The sequence below is a fragment of the Myripristis murdjan genome, chromosome 16, assembly GCF_902150065.1.
Source record: "Myripristis murdjan chromosome 16, fMyrMur1.1, whole genome shotgun sequence".
Lineage (NCBI taxonomy): Eukaryota > Metazoa > Chordata > Actinopteri > Holocentriformes > Holocentridae > Myripristis > Myripristis murdjan.
The window spans coordinates 172,359-196,086 of record NC_043995.1 but is presented as its reverse complement, the minus strand read 5'-3'; the positions used below and the strand labels follow the sequence as shown (position 1 = coordinate 196,086).

At 39.3% G+C, this 23,728-nt stretch overlaps 1 protein-coding gene across 1 annotated transcript in view; it reads right to left on the bottom strand.

Annotated features, from left to right (window-relative positions):
• Nucleotides 1–14,184, bottom strand: part of LOC115373227 (pituitary tumor-transforming gene 1 protein-interacting protein) — a 56,637-nt gene extending 42,453 nt beyond the window's left edge. Inside the window, exons 1-5 of the mRNA XM_030071506.1 lie at nucleotides 13,876–14,184; nucleotides 13,562–13,608; nucleotides 10,446–10,554; nucleotides 7,451–7,571; nucleotides 1,780–1,845 (exon numbers count right to left, since the gene is read on the bottom strand). Coding sequence (XP_029927366.1) covers nucleotides 1,780–1,845; nucleotides 7,451–7,571; nucleotides 10,446–10,554; nucleotides 13,562–13,608; nucleotides 13,876–13,996 — 464 coding nt within the window. The 5' untranslated portion in view covers nucleotides 13,997–14,184. The remainder of the gene's footprint in view (nucleotides 1–1,779; nucleotides 1,846–7,450; nucleotides 7,572–10,445; nucleotides 10,555–13,561; nucleotides 13,609–13,875) is intronic.
• Between the last annotated feature and the right edge of the window lie 9,544 nt (nucleotides 14,185–23,728).

The window sequence follows — 23,728 nt, the reverse complement described above, 5'->3', positions numbered from 1 at the left end:
ACGATAAACTGATTTTAAAGCCCCCCACCTTGTCGTCTGTCCATATTTTGCGTGGATTAAATTACTCTTACTTGCTTTTTATTCACAAAGCTTTTAGATAGATAGATAGATAGATAAGTATACTTTATTGATCCCAGACTGGGAAATTCACAATCTCGTCCCGGTTGATGGTGCCATTTGCCCACTTCCTGATCTCTATAGCCTCTGCGAGAGGGCATACACCCTCTCGCACACCTGGGATTCCGTGCTCCAAAGACCACCTAAGGAGAGGGGGGCATGGCCGGCCCGACAGACTCTGACAGGTCTATTGGGCCGATTAGCTGATAAATGACACGTCAGCAATACGTCGGATGGAGCTTCTGAGGAAGACTGGAGCCACAGTCAAAACTGTCAAGCAGGTATGAACAGCTCATTCTCTTCATTTGTCTGAATAGAAGAAACCCTTGTATATAGAAACAAAAATGGTAACCCTTCTGTCCTTAAGGGAAACACCCTCCTACTTGGCTTTCTTGTCTTCCTGGAAAACTATAGACCTAAATCAAATATAAATCCAGTTTAAAGGGAAATAGAAAAAGTAACCATATTATCAGAAATGTTGCCCCGCCCACTCGCTTTTGTTCCACTGTCTTTCAGATTGAGTAGTGACATCTGAGTGGTTTTCATATCGACCATCATGTGAAATGTCAAATGTTTGGTACTGATCCATGAAAACAATCTGAATACTGTCTATGATAACTAGTTCACCCCTTGTTGAAAGTAATGTTAATCCCAATGACAAGCTGAAAGAGGCCTTTTTTTTTACTGTCTACATTTACTATAATAAACATGACTGTGTATACTAGTAAAGATTATATAATGGATATAAAGCAGCACAAATATTCTAGAGCTAAATAGATTGGATTTCACACATGGACGCATGAATTTTGTATCTCTGGTTTTCTGGTGAAGTGTTTTAATGTTCCATGCTCCTGTAGTTAAATGTTGAGACTTTTCTTCCTGATAAGAATACAGGGTGTCTACAGGTGTCCGAAGTTTAAATTTAATGCTTTTAAAGCATTAAAGACCTTTTCAGTATAAATTTTAACAACATTTATGGACAAATCATCACTTAAATGATCACTGTAAGCAAATATAAAAGTTAGTACCATAAATCTGGACCCCATATAGAAACATTTTAGGCAGAAATTCGGTCAGTTATTAGCTATAGGATTCTAACAGTCTTTAGGCTGGATAGCAAGCTACTATTGTAAAAATTTAACCATAACTTTTTACCATGGAAATTGGGACAATTAAGTATAAGAATTTTCTTGGATTCTTCTCTACAGGTTACTACAAGTATGAAAGTAACAATAAACTGAGTTATGTGAATCTACAAAAAGCTTCTTTTTTTTCCAACAGGTAAGAATTGGAAATTATAAATTAGTTGAGTGGAAGATTTAGAGTTTTCTAACATCAGAAATATTCACTCTCACACAGAGGAACTGAATTAATTTGACAAAAAGAAATCAAACAATCGATGAGTGTAAATTAATACTTCATATATTCAAATTTAAGCTATCTACTGACTTTTATGGCTTGCTATTTATTATACAATTTGAATTTAAGACATTTTAAGATTGTTTAAGGATCTGCAGACACCCTGGAATACAAAATTGGGTAAACACAGAGCACTTGGAATTTTTGGGTGTAAAAAATGATCATCACTCACCACCAAAAAATAAATTACATTAAAAAGAAAAAATACTGCTATGAAGCTTCCATACTGATTGAACTTCTTACCGTTCATCAGCACGCTGTCTGATCTCCTCTCTCCTCCTGGCAAATCTCTCCTCATCTCTGTCTGGCCTTGAGACACAAAGAGGCATGAATGCAATGTCAGCATGAGGCTAATATGACAAGAGAACAGAATAACTGTATCAAAGTGTGTCTATTTACCACAACAGAGTACAGCTCAGAGAAACAGAGTGATTTACAAAATGCATACATGCTTAAGGGATATTCTCTTCAAACTGTTAACTAATTCAAATCCTGCAATCTCTAGAGCATGACTTGTCTGAAGCAAACTGCTTCTGCGAGTGTAGCTTGAGCCACAAAATGGAAATTGAGCGAGAATCTCTTCTACAGAAATAGTCAATTATCAAAGTGTCATCTTTGATAATTGGACTTCCTGCTTTAAATGAAGTTGCACAAACAAAAGGTGAGAAAATAAAATTGCCTTGAGGTAAATGAAAAACTGCAAAGGAATTTAACCATGCAGTCACTTAAAATGAATGCTAGAGGTGTGGGTTTAGAAAGTTTCAAGCATGTTCTTTGTCTTCTTTTGTTTTTTGTTTTGTTTTTTCTTTATTTTCATGAATATTGACATTGTAGATTCTCACTGAAGGCATCAAAACTATGAATGAACACATGGAATTATGTAGTAAACAAAAAAGTGTGAAATAACTCAAAACACACTGCAAAAAGTCAAAATCTTACCAAGAGAATTTGTCTTATTTCAAGTAAAAATGTCTTATTTCTAGTCAGAATATCTCATTACACTTAAAATAAGACATGATCAGCTACGAAATAACTTGTCTTTAGACAATTTTCACTTGTTTCAAGTGAAAATAAGTCAGCAAATTTTTACTTGTGACACAAGTGAACAAGTAAAAATTTGCTTGTTCCATTGGCAGAATTTGTTTCTTGTTTCAAGCTAATTTTAACTTGTTTCAAGTAAATTTTCACTTGAAACAGGTGAAAAAGTTATTTCTGAGCTGATCGTGTCTTATTTTAAGTGTAATGAGATATTTTGACTAGAAATAAGACATTTTGACTTGAAATAAGACAAATAATCTTGGTAAGATTTGACTTTTTGCAGTGCATGTTTTATACTTTAGATTCTTCAAAATAACCACCCTTTGCTTTGATTACTGCTTTGCACAATCTTGGCATTCTCTCCATGAGCTTCATGAGGCAGTCACCTGAAATGGTTTTCCAACAGTCTTGAAGGAGTTTCCAGACATGCTGAGTACTTGTTGGCCCTTTTGCCTTCACCCTGCGGTCCATCTCATCCCAAACCATCTCAATTGGGTTCAGGTCAGGTGACTGTGGGAACCATGCATGAAGAGACCATCTGTTCACCTTTTCTGCGTCTCACAAAGACATGACAAGTGGAACCAAAGATCTCAGATTTGGACTCATCAGACCAAAGCACAGATTTCCACTGGTCTAATGTCCATTCCTTGTGTTTCTTGGCCCAAACAAATCTCTTCTGCTTGTTGCTTTTCCTTAGTAGTGGTTTCCTAGCAGCTATTTGACCATAAAGGCCTGATTCGTGCAGTCTCCTCTGCACAATTTATGTAGAGATGTGTCTGCCACTAGAACTCTGTGTGGCATTTATCTGGACTCTAATCTGAGGTGCTGTTAACTTGCGATCTCTGAGGCTGGTGACTCGGATGAACTTAACCTCAGCAGCAGAGGTGACTCGTGGTCTTCCTTTCCTGGGGCGGTCCTCATGTGAGCCAGTTTCGTTGTAGCGCTTGATGGTTGTTGCAACTGCACTTGGGGACACATTCAAAGTTTTTGAAATTTTCCAGACTGACTGACCTTTAGTTCTTAAAGGAATGATGGACTGTCGTTTCTCTGTAGTTAGCTGATTGGTTCTTGCCATATTATGAATTCTAACAGTTGTCAAATAGGGCTGTCAGCTGCGAACCAATGTGACTTCTGCACAACACAACTGATGGTCCCAACCCCATTAAGAAGGCAAGAAATTCAACAAATGAACCCTGACAAGACACACCTGTGAAGTGAAAACCATTTCAGGTGACTACATCATGAAGCTCATTGAGAGAAGGCCAAGGGTTTGCAGCGCTGTCAACAAAATTGAATGAGGTGTGTCCAAACTTTTGACTGGTAGTGTATCTATCTATCTATCTATCTATCTGTCTATAGATAGATATATAGATACACTATATTACCAAAAGTATTCGCTCACCTGCCTTTACTCATACTATGAACTGAAGTGCCATCCCATTCCTAACCCATAGAGTTCAATATGATGTCGGTCCACCTTTTGCAGCTATTACAGCTTCAACTCTTCTGGGAAGACTGTCCACAAGGTTGAGGAGAGTGTTTATAGGAATTTTTGACCATTCTTCCAAAAGCGCATTGGTGAGGTCACACACTGATGTTGGTCGAGAAGGCCTGGCTCTCAGTCTCCGCTCTAATTCATCCCAAAGGTGTTCTATCGGGTTCAGGTCAGGACTCTGTGCAGGCCAGTCAAGTTCATCCACACCAGACTCTGTCATCCATGTCTTTATGGACCTTGCTTTGTGCACTGGTGCACAGTCATGTTGGAAGAGGAAGGGGCCCGCTCCAAACTGTTCCCACAAGGTTGGGAGCATGGAATTGTCCAAAATGTTTTGGTATCCTGAAGCATTCAAAGTTCCTTTCACTGGAACTAAGGGGCCAAGCCCAGCTCCTGAAAAACAACCCCACACCATAATTCCTCCTCCACCAAATTTCACAGTCGGCACAATGCAGTCTGAAATGTACCGTTCTCCTGGCAACCTCCAAACCCAGACTCGTCCATCAGATTGCCAGATGGAAAAGCGTGATTCATCACTCCAGAGAACGCGTCTCCACTGCTCTAGAGGCCAGTGGCGGCGTGCTTTACACCATTGCATCCGACGCTTTGCATTGCACTTGGTGATGTGTGGCTTGGCTGCAGCTGCTCGGCCATGGAAACCCATTCCATGAAGCTCTCTGCGTACTGTACTTGGGCTAATCTGAAGGTCACATGAAGTTTGTAGCTCAGTAGCAATTGACTGTGCAGAAAGTCGGCAACCTCTTTGCACTATGCGCTTCAGCATCCGCTGACCCCTCTCCGTCACTTTACGTGGCCTACCACTTCGTGGCTGAGTTGCTGTTGTTCCCAAACGCTTCCATTTTGTTATAATAGAGCTTTAGGAGCGAGGAAATTTCACGACTGGATTTGTTGCACAGGCGGCATCCTATGACAGTTCCACGCTGGAATTCACTGAGCTCCTGAGAGCGGCCCATTCTTTCACAAATGTCTTGTTTCACAGTCTGCATGCCTGAGTGCTTGATTTTATACACCTGTGGCCAGGCCAAGTGATTAGGACACCTGATTCTGATCATTTGAATGGGTGAGCGAATACTTCTGGTAATATAGTGTATATATAGATAGATAGATAGATAGATATTTTTACATATCTTACATATATATATATATATATATATATATATATATATATATATATATATATATATATACAGTACAGGCCAAACGTTTGGACACACCTTCTCATTCAATGCGTTTTTTTTATTTTCATGACTATTTACATTGTAGATTCTAACTGAAGGCATCAAAAATATGAATGAACTCATGTGGAGTTATGTACTTAACAAAAAAAGGTGAAATAACTGAAAACATGTCTTATATTCTAGTTTCTTCAAAATAGCCACCCTTTGCTCTGATTACTGCTTTGCACACTCTTGGCATTCTCTCGATAAGCTTCAAGAGGTAGTCACCTGAAATGGTTTTCACTTCACAGGTGTGCCTTATCAGGGTTAATTAGTGGAATTTCTTGCTTTATCAATGGGGTTGGGACCATCAGTTGTGTTGTGCAGAAGTCAGGTTACTACACAGCCGACAGTCCTATTGGACAACTGTTAAAATTCATATTATGGCAAGAACCAATCAGCTAACTAAGGAAAAACAAGTGGCCATCATTACTTTAAGAAATGAAGGTCAGTCAGTCCGGAAAATTGCAAAAACTTTAAATGTGTCCCCAAGTGGAGTCGCAAAAACCATCAAGCGCTACAACGAAACTGGCACACATGAGGACCGACCCAGGAAAGGAAGACCAAGAGTCACCTCTGCTTCTGAGGACAAGTTCATCCAAGTCACCAGCCTCAGAAATCGCAAGTTAACAGCAGCTCAGATCAGAGACCAGATAAATGCCACACAGAGTTCTAGCAGCAGACCCATCGCTAGAACAACTGTTAAGAGGAGACTGCACGAATCAGGCCTTCATGGTCAAATAGCTGCTAGGAAACCACTGCTAAGGAGAGGCAACAAGCAGAAGAGTTTTGTTTGGGCCAAGAAACACAAGGAATGGACATTAGACCAGTGGAAATCTGTGCTTTGGTCTGATGAGTCCAAATTTGAGATCTTTGGTTCCAACCGCCGTGTCTTTGTGAGACGCAGAAAAGGTGAACGGATGGATTCCACATGCCTGGTTCCCGCTGTGAAGCATGGAGGAGGAGGTGTGATGGTGTGGGGGTGTTTTGCTGGTGACACTGTTGGGGATTTATTCAAAATTGAAGGCACACTGAACCAGCATGGCTACCACAGCATCCTGCAGCGACATGCCATCCCATCCGGTTTGCGTTTAGTTGGACCATCATTTATTTTTCAACAGGACAATGAGCCCAAACACACCTCCAGGCTGTGTAAGGGCTATTTGACCAAGAAGGAGAGTGATGGAGTGCTGCGGCAGATGACCTGGCCTCCACAGTCACCGGACCTGAACCCAATCCAGATGCTTTGGGGTGAGCTGGACCGCAGAGTGAAGGCAAAGGGGCCAACAAGTGCTAAACACCTCTGGGAACTCCTTCAAGACTGTTGGAAAACCATTTCAGGTGACTACCTCTTGAAGCTCATGGAGAGAATGCCAAGAGTGTGCAAAGCAGTAATCAGAGCAAAGGGTGGCTATTTTGAAGAAACTAGAATATAAAACATGTTTTCAGTTATTTCACCTTTTTTTGTTAAGTACATAACTCCACATGTATTCATTCATAGTTTTGATTCCGTCAGTTAGAATCTACAATGGAAATAGTCATGAAAATAAAGAAAACGCATTGAATGAGAAGGTGTGTCCAAACTTTTGGCCTGTACTGTATATAGATAGATAGATAGATAGATAGATAGATAGATAGATAGATTTTATTGTCATTGCACAATCATATACGTATAATAATGCAACGAAATTAGGGCTCAGTCCTTTCGGTGCAGGGGAGAATAGAAAGCATCGTGCATCTTGCTAGTTGAATAGCCAAGTCCAGTAATAGATGTCTCTGATGTCAGAAAAAATGCAACAGTCACGGAAACACTTGTTGGATGTGCAAGCACAGTTATATATATAGATAGATAGATAGATATACATCTATATATAGAGATATAGATACAGATAGATAGATAGATATATCTATAGCTATCTATATATCTATATGTATAGATAGATAGATATAGATAGATGATAGACAGATATAAATAGATATATCAATACATATATTAATATATATATAGATATATTAATATATCTATACATATTAAGACAGATGCCTTATATATATCTTAATGCACCTGTTGACTCTTGAGCACATACTTACTAAGTACTTTACAGGAGTACCTTCTAATTATACTATGTAACTTTCATTTTACCCTGACTGGCGTCTCTTGCAGAAACAACAACCACGGCAGCAGCAGCAGCAGCACACAGCAGCACTGATGATAATAGTCCCGCCCACCACAGCCATGGCAATAATCAAGGCCTCAAAGTTTACTGTAGAAGAGGACAACACAAAATAATAACTAGACAAGACACTGCCTTTACATGAGCTTAGACTAACCCTCAGTAACATAATAAATGTGGGGGCCTCTTGAGTATCTTATTTTATCTCTATACAAGATGGCACATTTTGATTAGGCAATGGTGCCACCTGCTGACACTTAAGCAAAACTACATATCAAAAACCTTGTATCTAGGTCAGAAACCAATCACATATCACTATACAAATTGGTGCTTGTTAATCAATATGGGGTCTCTCTTGAGATGAAATACAGTAAAATATGTATTTTTACCCTTCCAAAAAGTCTTTAATTGTCAAACCTCTCTAAATATCACATTTAAGTTGAATCACAAAACATGAGTGGATTGGATCAGATTGAATGGATCCAATAAACTTCTGTGGGTTGAATTGTCTAAAAATTATATGTTATGCCCCCCGTTCCTGTTCTTCCTAATTAGTGGTCATTTTCTCGCTGAAATAGGCGACTTTCACCCATTTGGTTTTTACTTCTAAAAAAGGTCTTTGTTCCTGGTGTGTGAATACTATTCTTAGTCTGCTTTATACTCCAGTTGGGCTGAAAACCATGATGTAATAAATATGTGAAACAAACTGCCTAGATGAAAACATTTCATCTTTCCATGGTCAAAGTATTCCTAAAAAACTTGTTTTTGATACCTTCCCATTCATTTTTCAATTTACGTTTTATATATTGTAAGAAAACAAAAGATTTTGTATTACTACCCCAAGTTGGGTCAAACATTACCCATGTACATTTCCTATGGATCTTATGAGAACATGTGATTATTGTTAAGAACAAAGCCTATTTATTGTTGAACATACTTCAAATGTCAGTGGTGCAACCAGTTATCAACACGTTTTTAAACAGTAAGAGGATTTTAGCTCTGATAAATCAATATTACGTGCTTTTTTAAACAGCGGGAACTATTTCAAAACACTTTGTTTCTAATAACTGCTTAACACTGCACATTTATAACCACCGGCTGTTGAGTATTTTATATCATCGAAGTAGCCTAATTTTTAATAACCAGCTAAGACCACACAATAAGTAACACTTTATTTGTATGGCACTTGGAAACAGCTGGCTAACATTACGTTTTGCATTAAGAGTGGACAGATGTTTACGATAACATTTGCTTTATATTTTTGCGTGGTCACTGCCTAAGTACATAATTAGTTAGTAAGCCCGTACAGTTGGTGGACTGGTAGTTTGATTTAATTTCAAATAACACATTACAGCTCATTTTTGAGCCAGTTGTGGAAGAGTGTAGATTCCAATCACTTACGTATATCTAGACCCACGGTTCTCAAAGTGGGGTCCGCGGACCCCTAGGGGTCCGTGACGAATAGCCAGGGGGTCCGCGAAAAAATTCACGGAAATGTATTTTTTTATTATTATTAATTTTTTAAAAACTTTTTGGGGGGGGAGGGGCATTAAACTGTGAAACACTGTGTTCGTTTTTAAGTGTCTCCAATGACTGATTTGGGGAGCTTACTTATGTGATTACACATCAGGCAATCTGGTATGACACCTCACAGGTGCTCACACGGCTTCACAAATAACAGCGACAACAAACACTCAAAGCGCCTCTGTCCGTCAGTGTCTAGTCAAGTCTTATGGTACACAAAAGGTTAACAGCCGGTCTCCGCTAGAAGTCCCGCCTCTAACCTAATATCGCTCATCGATTGGCTCTGCCGTTTCTTGCTAATGTGTGATTGGCCGTCCCCGCTGTCACTCCATGTGGTTGTAAAAAAGCGCTGGAGGACGTGCACAGCGGAGTTTGTTTCACTGGTTGGCCAGCAGCTACGCACACGGGCTGTTCTCTTCACTGTTTATTTCGTCAGGTGGCAGTTAGAACAGTAGTTCAGCATGCTTCTTTGACATGAGAGCTTTTATCAGGCACATTGGCCTGTTGTCTCTAGGGAAGCAGGAATTATCCATTTTTACTAACAATGTTTTAAAATGTCAAGCTTATAGAACTGTAGAGCCTCAACAACAGAGATTTTTTTTTTCAAATAAGAGCAAGGCAATGGACACTAATCTGTTTGTATTTAGGTATTTAGTGTCAAACATTTATTTTATTTATGTTTCTGTATGGTGTTGATGTACAGGATGATGCACAGTTGCACTAAAGACAAGAACTCAGTTAAATTGCCTGCTTGTCTTTCTTTAGTTGCCTTTAACTTACAACATTACAGAATTATTAAATACTTGTAGTCAGTATAGATATTCATATATGCAGTATAAAAATGTCAATCTCTTACTAGTTTTTATTTTTTCTGATTATGATCGTTTCCTTGTTTATTTGATTAGCTCTACATGACATGAAATTTCAGTCATAAATGCAAAAAACATCAACTTTCAGGGGTGCCACCTTGGAGCGCTTTTACGTCCCCACCCAACCAAACCTACACCCTTGGATGAGGCTATGTGCTAATGCTGCTAATCAACTAGCTAAGAGTACAAATGTGGTTATAAGTATTATGCTTGTCAGTGTTGCGAGTGTTAGGGGGTCCCCGGAAAATTCTGACCCCTCCAGGGGGTCCCTGGGCCAAAAAAGCTTGAGAACCACTGATCTATACCACCACAATCATTTTTTTTTTTTTTAAATCACAGTCAAATCACCTACTCCACTCCCTTCCCACATATATGCAATTTTCTTAAACTTAAAGTGCTATGACTATAGAGAAACACCTGTTCACTTATTTCCCAGATTGTCTGATTGCAGTTTTCACTTCTCCTGTCTCAAGTACTAATGAACACCATGGAACTAACCTCTTGTAGAACTGAAAAGTGAAACAAGGCAGACATGAATGTTATATTTCACATCACATGACTCTGAACTCACCCCAACACATTCCCCATCGTGCCTGGGACAGCTTGCACAGCGAAGGCGGAGGCAACAGCCAGGTCACTGGGTACTCTGTGCAAGTGTTGTTGGTAAAACACCACAGACACTGCACAGACCAAACACAAGGATCAAATCTTTGCATTTTATATCTCTATTTAGTTTAATGTGTGATGTCCCATAAACAAGTTAAAATTGATATTAACACAATTAACGAACACCTGGAATGCCTTCTGACCTTTAAATATAATTTTAACAACTATAGTTTTCTTGTATCTGTAAAAATGAGTAAAACAATTGTCTTCTTGTACATTTTTTGCTAATTTATGGATTTTTTTTTTTTTTTTTTGCTAATTTTCTACTTATTTTTTCCTCATGTTTTTGAGAGGAATCAAGTGAATTTTCTCTCTAGGGGTGTCTATTAATCCTTTCACAAAGTATTTACACAATGGGATTTTGATAATTTCATTGTTTGATTGTTTGACAATTAGTAATGCGGACATGATTACCAAGCAGGTACAGGCAAAAAAAGAACAGCTAATAGAGTCCAAGAAGTTGTTAAATTACATTGTTGTTATGTTACAGCCTGATGCTACAATCGTTTAAATTCATTTTTTTCATTAATCTACACTCAGTACCCTATAACAACAAAGTGAAAATAGAATTGCAGAATTTTTTGTAAATTTATTAAAAAGAAAAAAAATGAATATGACATTGACAGTTCAATCTTGGTTTCACTGGACCACAGAATCTTGTTTCTTCTGGTCAGAGTCCTTCAGCTGCTTTTTTGCAAACTCCAAGTGGGCTTTCATAGTGCTTTGCAGTGAGGAGAGGCTTCTGTCTAGCTACTGTGCCATAAAACCCAGATCGGTGGAGAGCCGCAGTGATGGTGGTACCTCTGGAACTTTGTCCCATCTCCACACAGGATCTCTGGAGCTCAGTTAGAGTGACCACCGGGTTCTTAGTAACCTTTCTTACTAAGGCCCTTCTCCCACAATTGCTCAGTTTTGCCAGGTGAGCAGCTCTTGGAAGAGTCCTGGTTGTGCCAAACTTCTTCCTTTTGAGAATTATAGAGGCCACTGTGCTCTTGGGAACCCTCAATGCAGCAGATTTTTTTGTAGCCTTCCCCAGATCTGTGCCTTGCAACAACCCTCTCTCTGAGGTCTGCAGGCAGTTCCTTTGACTTCATGGCTTGGTTTTTGCTCTGATATGCATTGTCAGCTGTGAGGCCTTCTATAGAGAGGTGTGTGCCTTTCCAAATCATGTCTAATCAATTTACTTTACCACAGGGGGACTCTAAGCAGGTGTAGAAATATCTCAGCAACAATCAAGAGAAATGGGAGGCACCTGAGCTAAATTTCAAGTGTTGTTGCAAAGGGCCTGAATACCTATGTCAATGTGATATTTCAGTTTTTCCTTTATAATAAATTTGCAAAAATTTCTAAAAATTCTGTTTTCACTTTGTCATTATGGGGTACTAAGTATAGATTAATGATAGAAAAAATTAATTTAAAAGACTGTAGTATCAAGCTGCAACATAACAAAAGTGAAAAAAGTGAAGAGGGTCTGAATACTTTACGATTGCACTGTAATGCAGTCTTTCCTGCCTTATCAGTGAGTACACACACCTCCAAGAACCCACCTTGACAACTAACAATCATTTGTCTGACAGAAAATCTGACATACATGATCCACCAAGAAGCCCTTCCGTCTGCTTTTAGCCAACTCTTTTTGCTCGCTAACTTGGCTACCGCCCACAATAGTGTGTTTTGGTAAAGAAGATAACATGCAAACCGAACGTAAAACTTTATGTTCTGTTGGAATAACTAGTAGTCAGACCCTTGTAAGATGAGCTCTGACTTAATTTATGACCATTAGTCATGCTCTATATCAGGGGTCACCAATCATGTGCCATGGAGGGCCGAAAGGCTGCAGGTTTTCATTCCAACCAAGACCTCCACCAGGTGACTTCACTGATCACCTCACCTTGTATCAGAAAGGAGGAGCTAATCAGTGAAATCACCTGGTGGAGGTCTTGGTTGGAATGAAAACCTGCAGCCTCTCGGCCCTCCGTGGCACATGATTGGTGACCCCTGCTCTATATGATGTGACTATGCTTGCAAATAAACAAGAAACAGCACAATTTCTGAGTGGAGATAACAAGAAGTTCTTGGGCTAAGGCCAGGATAGATCATAGTTGGACCCGAGGGCTGTATTACCAAGCGAGATTGACAGGTTAGCGAGGTATGTTGAATCTCAAGCCAGAGTTTGCCGTATCACGAAAGTGGCTCTCTCTTGACCCGCTTCATCACCATGGCAACAGATGCTATGAATATAACATGCTCCGGACGTGGTTATGTTCAGAGTTGCAGCTTTTAATCAGCTTTATTCCTGTTTGCTTCGGGGAATACATCTATGAACCCTTTAAATTTTACACTGAATATCATCCACAAAATACAAAATAATAAGCCATAGCAACTACATCCCAGTCTGAATGATACTTAATGCTTGGTCCTTATTTGCTCCCAAGTTCGTTTGACGCTGCATCAAACAACACACCAGTGAAAAATCAAAGTCTATCTCATACAGGCCTAATATTATATCAGTTAAATTTACTTCGCTTGATATTGGCAAAAACCACAGTGATTTAGATGTATCCTTCCTTAAAGGATATGGTGTGTCCTAAATGCATTTCTTGAGTGTAATGTGAATTAATAGAAATAAACTGGAATATAACTTATGAATTTACACGATCCGCGGTTTTGGGCCAACATTCCTCTCTGGCCTTGTTTGCGGACACAGTAATAATTTTGTTATACTCCTTACAGCTCTCCATAATAACAACTTGTTCCTCTTGAGTGAAATAGGCGGCATGCGATCGGTGCATTTTGTGGACAACAGTCAACTGACGCACCAAACGCCCCTTTTAATGTGAACGTGTACAGAGCTCAGCGAAGAAAGCCGAGCTTCACAAAGCCAGTTGATAACCACCGCCGTGATACCAATTATCTCTGCTTGGGGCTTTAGGTTTTGTTGGGCCAGCTCACACAGAGAGTCTGGCTCTGCTGAACATGCTTCGTAGTACAGCCCTCTGATCTTGTTCCTGGCATACTTACCTTCGTGTTTTTAACACAAGAGTCACAGACTGAATGGGCACTGCAGGCTGAAAAGAGAGAAAAAATAAAATTATCGTGGAACTGCCGGCCTGGCGGAAATAGCGTTAACATCAAAAGTCTCATAGTAAAAGATAACAATTATCTAAGGCTGTACTGTTTATATCCAGTCGTGACGCCTAGTTATTAGTATTATATGGTAAATTTCGTTAGATAATTATTAAAACATCTGTGTCCATCGAGCTGCGGATAAGGCTGTCTTTACGATTCAACAGAGAAATGTAACGTTAGGTAGATTTTTTTAAAATGCATCTTACGCGTCGTCGGTGGTGAAGATGCGGTTTGACATTCCGCCCGCCAAACGAAACTACAGAGTACCACGACAGTAATGAACACCGCCGTAAGTACTCTCTGTCTCACAGTGGTCAATCTGTCCATCGTTTTAATCACAGAATTGTGGATTTATTTTGTAAGAGAAATTATCTATTTTGTTCTTCGCCTGAATTGCACTCCTTCACTCGACAAATTGCTGGCTTTTCTTACTTCCTGGTGGTTTGAGGTTAGCATGTTTTGTAAAGTCTTAGCAGCCCGTGCAGGAGGAGTTTACACCGTCTACCATTTGCGTTCACGCAACGGTAAATATCCGCTCATTCGGTTAACTCCTCTGTCAAAACCTATGTACCCAATTTCCAGTGGCTGTGGGTTGCCAGATTAATTTGACTTTATCCATCCTTTTGTCAATGTTAAAGAATAAGCATCAGTGAATACTTATTAAAGGCCCACGATGAAAGATTTAATATTTTTATTGCGAAAAAGCGCTTCACATTGCAATTCCCTCTTCTACAGCTGTCTTCACTTCCGGAACATGTGCATTTGAAACCAATGAAGAAGACGCCAGAAGCCAAACGAAATGTAGACGGACAAGGTTGAGTATTGCAGGATTTTAGACACATACAATAATGCACCTATTTATCTCTTGTTACGTCGAATATGAACACCAACATAACAAAAGTAATATCAAAAATGGCTGAGTCTTAGTTTGCTGAAATATTGCTTGCGTTTTCAGCCCATAGTTTGCCAAGCTGATGAAGGGTTACAACTTTAAGATGTTTCAAGGCTCACCTGGCATGAGACTGACAAAACTTCAGCCTTGAGATGAAATTATCTATAAAGGCTGAATTATGCTTCCGCTTCCGTACATGCTAGTGTGAGATGGAGCAGAGGTTAGATGACTCCTGAGGGGTATTGCACAAAACTAGGATAAGGGATTAAGCCAGGATATCTTGGTTATCCTGGATTAATTTATCCATGATGCGGTTGCACAAAGTGGGATAGTGGATAGCGGGATATGTTATGACATAAATTACCATGGAGATTTATTCTGTGGAGCTAGCCTGCTCCAGACCAGGCTAAGTTCCAGGATTTATTTAATCTTATCCCTTATCTCAGTCAGCAGTCACCACAAACGGAAACTAAAAGTTATTCCACTGCCCACTACACATTGTTATCACATCAACACCTTCCTAAAATAATCGCCTAAGTCATTTTTTCAGGTTTTTCAGGAGACACTAAAAAATTCAACAAAAATTAACTATGATATTTATTGATAATTTCACTCAAAAAGGTTATAAAAAGATGACTACTGACATACTAAAAACAATGTCAGTCAATTATGTAACATAACAGAAATAAATGACTTAGGCAATTGTAATACGTTATATGCCAATGTTATACTAAACCTCATCACTTACCAATTGGGGATGAGCCCTGGATCATTGAAGTAACTTCATTGGCAGAGAAAATTTTCCTTTCTTCTTGATACCGCTGCCATCTTGAAACGCTTAAAATAGCCTAAAATAGCCTAAATAACGTAAATTTCCTTAAGTCACATTTTCTTTTGACTTAGGCAAAATAAAACTACCTAAGTCACAGTTTTGACACACTCTTGATTTAGGCAGTTATACTTCCAGAGGTGGCCAGCATCAAGAGATGATTTAGGCAAAAAACTAATTTTTGACAAAAAAAAAAAAAAAAAACGTAGGCGATTATTTTAGGAAGGTGTCGAAACTAGACCCACTGTCATTATTTAAACATCTGTGACCATTCATTTCAATCATTGTAGAGAGATGATTTTAGATGATGTTGCAATCATTAGATAATTTAGATAATTTACTGTTTCCCATGGACTATAAAATACACATCCCATATAAATACACATCAAAGAGTCATGATGTTCCTTTATTGAATAAGGATAAATCAAAGCAGGTAAACAATCAGCTCCTTCACACAGTGACTCTACATGATAGAAAGCACAGAATCAAAGCATTTTATACAACACAAGAATAAAGATGCATTCAAAGGTCTGTATGTAATACACCCTGCATGTCTGCACACTGAAATAAATGCAGGACAAAGCCATACACAACAAATGAACAGACAAATGAATGGATGCAGTAGCAAGCTTGTATACACAGTATACAGCACAAACGACATAAGAGGCCAAATCAGTTTAAACTGAATAAAAAAAAAAAAAAAAAAAGGGGGGGGGGGGGGGGGGGGGGGGGGGGGTGGGGGGATATCTGCCAATGCAGGCCATATTTAACTTAAATTAAAGCATGCATGTTAACTAAAATAATTTAACACATATTGGTCCCTGAGCAGCCGACCACTGTCGTCATCAGGGAAGATGCAGGATTGTCCCAGTCTGTGTGATGGCACTGTGGGGGCCCTCTCCTTCCTCAGGCAGGCCACACTGTGGAGGGCAGCACAGGCCACAGTGATGTCACATGTCCTCAAAGGGCTGACCCTTAAGTCCTGAAGACAGTGAAAGCACCTTCAGGAGGCCAAAGGTCATTTCAGTCCTGCCCTTGTCCTGGCATGGGCAGGACTGTAGGCCTGCTGCGCCCCCTGGAGGTCTGTGGTGTCAGGAGAAAGGGCTGGCAGGTATACCCCCTGTCCCCCAGCAACACACCAGAGAATTCACCTGTCAATACAGAATCTCATCATCACAACCTCATAAATAGAGTGACATTCTTGACACAGCCATGATGTAAAAAGTGGTTATTAATAGAGGTTGTGTGGCTCACCTTGTGATAGGCGCTGATAGATTCCAGAGGTCTGAAAGACTCGGGAGTCATGGACTGAGCCGGGCCACTTTGCCACAACATTGCTGATCAGACAGTCAGCACTGCAGACCATCTGAAATTATAAGATGAAGACTATTAAACTAATCAACGCACATCACAAGCAGTGTACAGTGTTCATTAACTGACAATATCAAAAAGTCATGTTCACCTGAACATTAATGCTGTGAAAGGATTTCCTATTCACAAAATTCACCTCATGGGCACCTGAGGGGTTTTTTATCTTGATGTGCATGCAGAGGAGCATGGAGTATGAGGGGTAAATATAAGGATAAGATAAGAGGAACTTTATTTATCCCAAAGGGAAATTCAATTAAGTAAATGAGCTCATCTATTTATCAAAGAGTTATACAGTCTGATGGAGTTACATTTACACAATTTCACCCACATCTGCAGTCAATTTCACTTACAGTTCCAACTGATTAATAATCAGAGTACAGCTACGTTTTCGGAGATGTTAATTAACTATTTGGATTGTAATTGTGATGGTTTCAGCGGAACAGTGAGTGTGTGTTTGCGCACTACTTACGCATTCAGGCGGTCTGCAGTACTTTGCCACGCTTTCTCTCGTTGTTTGATAACAGTGGCCGTGTTGTCCTTCTTTTTTATTTGATCCTTCACCTCCTCGTAAGCCTCCATAAGGATTTCTGCCTCAGAGGGGGAGAAATACGTTGCTCTCGCTGCCATGGTGGATCGGTGAATCTGTGATCGATGGCGGGGTCTATCTGAGGAAGCCGCGTGCGCACACTGATCCAGGATAGGTTTCAGCTGCTTGATGAATCCGTGTCTGCTGATCCTGGCTTGGTCTTTGTGCAACCAATTAAGCCTGGACGCTCTTGTTTCGGATTGGTTGAGCTAGGCTCACTCACTTATCCCGGATGTCTTAATCCTACTTTTGTGCAATACCCCTCTGGGCTCCCAAAACAACAACAACAACAACAAAAAAAAAAAAAAAAAAAAAAAAAAACTACGAAACTCTTTGAGAAAACGGACACCGATAAGGTCACAGGTCACGCCGCAATCGTAACGTTTGCAGCCCTGCGTTAGTTTGCTCAGTCCGAAAATATCATTCATGTGTGGCTCATGGTGTATGAGGTTTGAATCGTCATAACGGTTCTTTTTTATGGTGTAAGATAGCTGTCAAAAAGATGTGTCCGTAATTCAGCAATTCGTATTCATAATGTTAACAATTCATGTGTAAAAAAAAATTGTTGCACACAAATTTCTGCTGTCATATCCGTGAGTCTGTGAAATTGGGTTCGGGTTAGGATTGTTTTTATGAATATGAATCTAAAAGCTGTGAGTGCAAAGTCTTGTGAATACGAATCAAATTTCTACGAGTACAGAGTCTTCACTGTAAATACGACTTCAAGTTTACAAATACGAGTAGAACGGTGCTGAAATGACGTCACTCAGGTCGCAGGGGAAAATAATCGATCCGAGATTCTTCCAACCACGCATGCGCATGCAGCCTCAGAGGCACACAGACATGTTGGGCAACAGCCGACACGGTGGCGCTGCTAGCTCCGAAGGAACATCACAGGTAAAGTCAATAAACGTTTATGTCCATTATTTATTTAATGAAGTAGTTATTTCATGAAATATTTCTATTTTAAATACCGTATTTCACCAATTAATCGCCCGTGCGTTTAATATGCAAAATCAACTTGGATCCCGGGCGCTTAAAAGAACCAGGGGCCTATTTCACGAAAGGTGGATTAGGCTTTAAGCCTGGATTTAGCAGCTATCCTGTCTTAATTTAGCCAGGATTACGGATTAATGGGTTTCATGAAAGGTGGATTATCTTGCGAGATTAACCTGGCCAGTAAACCTGGCTATAATGAGCCTGAACTCGGTTTCATGAAAGTAATCCCACCTTAATTACCATGGAAACTTAGCCTAAGCCTTAGCCTGCTCCGGACCAGGCTAGAAATCAAGCTTAAATTAATCCAGTGCCCTGTTGTTCAACTTTGTGAAATTACTATTAATCAATGACTCCAATCGTAAACCAATGACTTTGTTAATTCAACACCTGTTAGTATATGGACTAATTTCAAATTATACTACATTCAAATAAAATGAAAATAAATGCATTAAGATATAATCAATTTAATTAGCCTATAATACTCTAATAGTGTGTGACCATGAATCATAGCTGTTTCACAGTGGCTCATGTGATATAATCATTGTCACTCTCAGTCTCTCATAATTATGGAAATACACATTTAATTGGTATTGCCATGCAATCGGGACATTGCACGGCACTGCAGATAGATAGAGTGATAGAGCGCATATAATAGGCCTATAGCATTGGAGATTAGTATGTTGACAACTGCTTAGCCTATATATTTATGGACTAAATAATAATAATATAAATAGGCTAATATATATATTTTTGGACGACTTATGCATTAAGTTTGTCGCCAACACTTTGCCACGCTGTCTCCCTTGCTTTAATTGCCTTTACGTTTTTTTTGTTTTTTTTTTCGCTTTTATTAGATCAAAGACAAGCCAAGTACATGAATTATAAAGGCAACACACATTTTTCAGTAGAGACGTTGCTGTAAATACACTTAAGTAGGCCTATAAAAATAACAAAAAAGAAATTACAATGATTTACAGTGAACAACAAATAACAATGTGGAGAAAGGAACGAAAGAAACAAAAAACTTCAGGGTCTGTAAATGTGAGATGTCTAAGTAATTTCTGATTTGTGATTTTTGAGTTTTAAACAGTAGTTAAATGTGATTTAAAAATTTTTTTTTTTAAATAAAAGTTTATGCATAAAGATTATGTTGTAGTTTTTTTTTTTTATTTATTTATTAAGAAGGTATAAGATAAACAACTGTGGCATTTTTCCATCGTACATAAATCAAAGATATAGGGGAAAAAGGTAAGGAAATATAAAATCAATGTTAGTGCAGAATCCCAAAGTACTTCAGTAAAAGGCAAGAGCAGATTAAAGCAGATAGCAAATAGGTAGGCTACAACGAAAATAAAATGAATTAATAAATAAATAAATATATAAATAAGTGAATATAGATTTCATTGCCTTTACGGTTAATAACCTCCTTCACTTCCTCATATGTTTGTATTAGGCGCTGAGTCTCATCCAGAGTGAATGACGCATAAACTTTTATTTTTAATAAAAAAATTTAAATCACATTTAACTACTGTTTAAAACTCAAAAATCACAAATCAGAAATTACTTAAGACATCTCACATTTACAGACCCTGAAGTTTTTTGTTTCTTTCGTTCCTTTCTCCACATTGTTATTTGTTGTTCACTGTAAATCATTGCAATTTCTTTTTTGTTATTTTTATACTTAAGTGTATTTACAGCAACGTCTCTACTGAAAAATGTGTGTTGCCTTTATAATTCATGTACTTGGCTTGACTTTGATCTAATAAAAGCGAAAAAAAAAACAAAAACGTAAAGGCAATTAAAGCAAGGGAGACAGCGTGGCAAAGTGTTGGCGACAAACTTAATGCATAAGTCGTCCAAAAATATATATATTAGCCTATTTATATTAATATTATTTAGTCCATAAATATATAGGCTAAGCAGTTGTCAACCTACTAATCTCAAATGCTATAGGCCTATTATATGCGCTCTATCTATCACTCTATCTATCTGCAGTGCCGTGCAATGTCCCGATTGCATGGCAATACCAATTAAATGTGTATTTCCATAATTATGAGAGACTGAGAGTGACGATGATTATATCACATGAGCCATTGTGAAACAACTATGATTCATGGTCACACACTATTAGAATAATATAATTAAATTGATTATATCTTAATGCTTTTATTTTCATTTTATTTGAATGTAGCATAATTTGAAATTAGTCCATATACTAACAGGTGTTGAATTAACAAAGTCATTGGTTTACGATTGGAGTCATTGACTAATAGTAATTTCACAAAGTTGAACAACAGGGCGCTGGATTAATTTAAGCTTGACTTCTAGCCTGGTCCGGAGCAGGCTAAGGCTTAGGATAAGTTTCCATGGTAATTAAGGTGGGATTACTTTCATGAAACCGAGTTCAGGCTCATTATAGCCAGGTTTACTGGCCAGGTTAATCTCGCAAGATAATCCACCTTTCATGAAACCCATTAATCCCTAATCCTGGCTAAATTAAGCCAGGATAGCTACTAAATCCAGGCTTAAAGCCTAATCCACCTTTCGTGAAATAGGCCCCTGCACCAGGGGGCTATTCCATGAAAGCAGCTAAAGAAAGCTGCGCTTACGTGATATAGCCTGGCTTGAATTAGCGTCAACTTTCACTAAAGCCTCAACCCGTTCCACGAACGCGATTCAGCCGCGTCAGGTCAACGCTAATTCTAGCCACGTTTGAACAAGCCTCAAGTGCGCGCGTTCACGGGGCACATAAGCAGCCCAGAACAGTCGATTGTCGAAACGAACATACAACTGTCTCAAAGGGAGGTGAAAAGGAGAGCCTCGACATTTTCAGCGGCGGAGCAGACACTGCTGATGGAACTATATGAAGAATATAGAGAAACCACCACAAACAGGGCCGGCTTTTGGCATAGGCGGTATAGGCAATTGCCTAGGGCGCCATCTGCTGGAGGGGCGCCGCTAGTGGCCAGAGGGGCGCCGGAAGCAGGATTGTTGACCGGCGCGTCACCGTCGGGATATGGAAATCAAAAAACTGGAGAAGGAAGTAAGTATAAATTTAAACACAACAGAAAGCCATGGTTTGGACTGTATTTAATGCTTTCATTCTTTGTCTTCACAGCTTGAACAAAATGATGATTATTGAGTTTGTTTTGTTGTTGTTTTTTAATGGTTAATAGGCTGAATGATTTCAAAACTTAGGAATTTATATTATATATGAAATTATAGGTAGGCTACATGTAAAAATCCAAATATAAAGGGATCATTCAAAAAGTAGGATGACCATGAATCCAATTGGGATTAACTGAAATATCTGTTCTGACGTCCCTCACCTATGTCAACTAACCTATTGGCTTCGGGCAGAATAGAGGCGGGTCATTGCAAATTGCGGGTGGGAAATAAAATAAGACATCTTTTTTTTATTTAACCTCATGTTCTTTTCAACACTTTTATGTTCAACGCTTGTTGTTGCATTTGATGTATGACTTGTGCTATATGAATAAAATTTGATTGAGTAATTGATTGTTTATTCGGTTAATTTCGGAGACTGATAGTGATAACACATGATTTTCATTACGTTTATTTTTATTAAATAAACACGTACATTCCCAGATAGCAGTCACTTCTGGGCCAGTTCTGGCTGTCTTCCGCCAGTGTCGGCTGACTGTCGGCACGATCGTCTGTGTATGGGCCAGAATCGGCCCAGATGTGGAAGCCTTATACTGTTCATCTGATAGTAGAGGGATTACTGGGCCAAAGATTTTTAGACAGCTTCTGGCCCATGACTGTGATATGGCTTTTGGCCCACAACAGCTCGTCAGCGTGTCAGAACATAACCAGGATGCTCTTGCTGGGCCAGAATCAATGAACGTTAAGATCCCGCAGCTTCTTCTTTTTTTTTTTTTTTTTAACAAACACGGCGGGGAAGGTAACGTTGTTTTTTCACAGTCTGCCCCGATTGAAGGAGGGCGGTGCTACAATGACAAGCACATTGCCAGAAAATGCATACGGACCATCTCACTGTAGCATGATTGCTTTAGAATAGAGTATCCCTAGTTTCTATTTATATTGTCTTTATGTCGTCACCCGTCTGGTGAATGAAAATAAAGAGGGGTACATATTAATTCCCGAGATGAGGAAACGCCGCCGCCTATGCGAGCTACACTAGTGAAAAAACCGAACGCCTCTCTCAACCTCCGTGAAAAAACTCAGAAGCTGGCTGGACTGCCCCCACTCTCCTCGAGTCACTCCTGAGGCTGCGGTAGCAATTTGGTAAGTGGATATTTTATAATGTTTAATTTTATAAAATTGAAATGTTTCGCTAATAATTCTTGTTATGTGTATGTCGTCGTGTAAACGCAGTGTAGATGTAGTCAAAGGAAACTTTCTTCCACGCCAACGTTAATGTTTTAGGGCGAACAGTTAAGCTAGCTGCTTCGGTATGCTAGCTACATAACGTTAACGTTTCGTTAACAGATGCACAAGCTAATTAAACCCTAAAAAGTATTGATTTGTGGTCAAACTCTTGAACTAAGACAAACAGCTCAGTTTCTTTTCTTTTTCTTTCTTTTTTCTTTTTTTAAATTCGGCATTAAGTTACATAGGATTTAAGTGTTTAAATTAGGTCTCGCTGACGGGACTCAATAGCAATTTGTAGTAGTTATTGCCGTTTATGTACTCGGTATAATGTTGAGTAATTTAAGGTTAACGTTATATCTTGTAAATGCAAGGTTTGTTAAACAACAACGTTTGCATGAGATAACCTCGTGAGAGACACGTTAGGCGCGAAGTGCACCCCTGCAGGTGACATGGGCAATATACGATGTGTAGGCTGTGGCCCAGAAGTAAGTAATTCAGTGTGTGGGCCAGTTGTGGAAACACTGAGGTAGTACAAATATGAATTCAGGACACAGGAGATAGTTTTATTTTAATGCAGAGCGTACTGTGCGTGATTTTAAACTAACGTTAGGGACTTTACAAACCCAATTTATAAACACAATGACAGTTTCTGTTATAAAGACCAGCGTTTGCTTTGTTGAGTCCTTGCTAGTTCAAAGCAAGCACATATACAGGGGTGATAGCATTCCGGTGCTGTGCCGGATCTCCAGCGTAACTGCGAAAAAAAAAAAAAATCTGGGTTTGCCAAGTTTTGTCTACCAGACGTTTCTCTGGATTCAGTAGAAGCATAGAAGTGCACCTTTCGTTACCAACCACACTAACAATAGGCCTACTGGCCAATCAGAAGTAGGGTGGGGGCGGTACTTGGGTGTTGACAGTCAGGCGCTCCATTTGCCGTCGAAAGTGAGCCTTGTTAACCCACAATGACGCACTGCAACCCACAGGATGGACCGCAGGTTAATGAAGCCGGGGCTAGACAACAAAGAT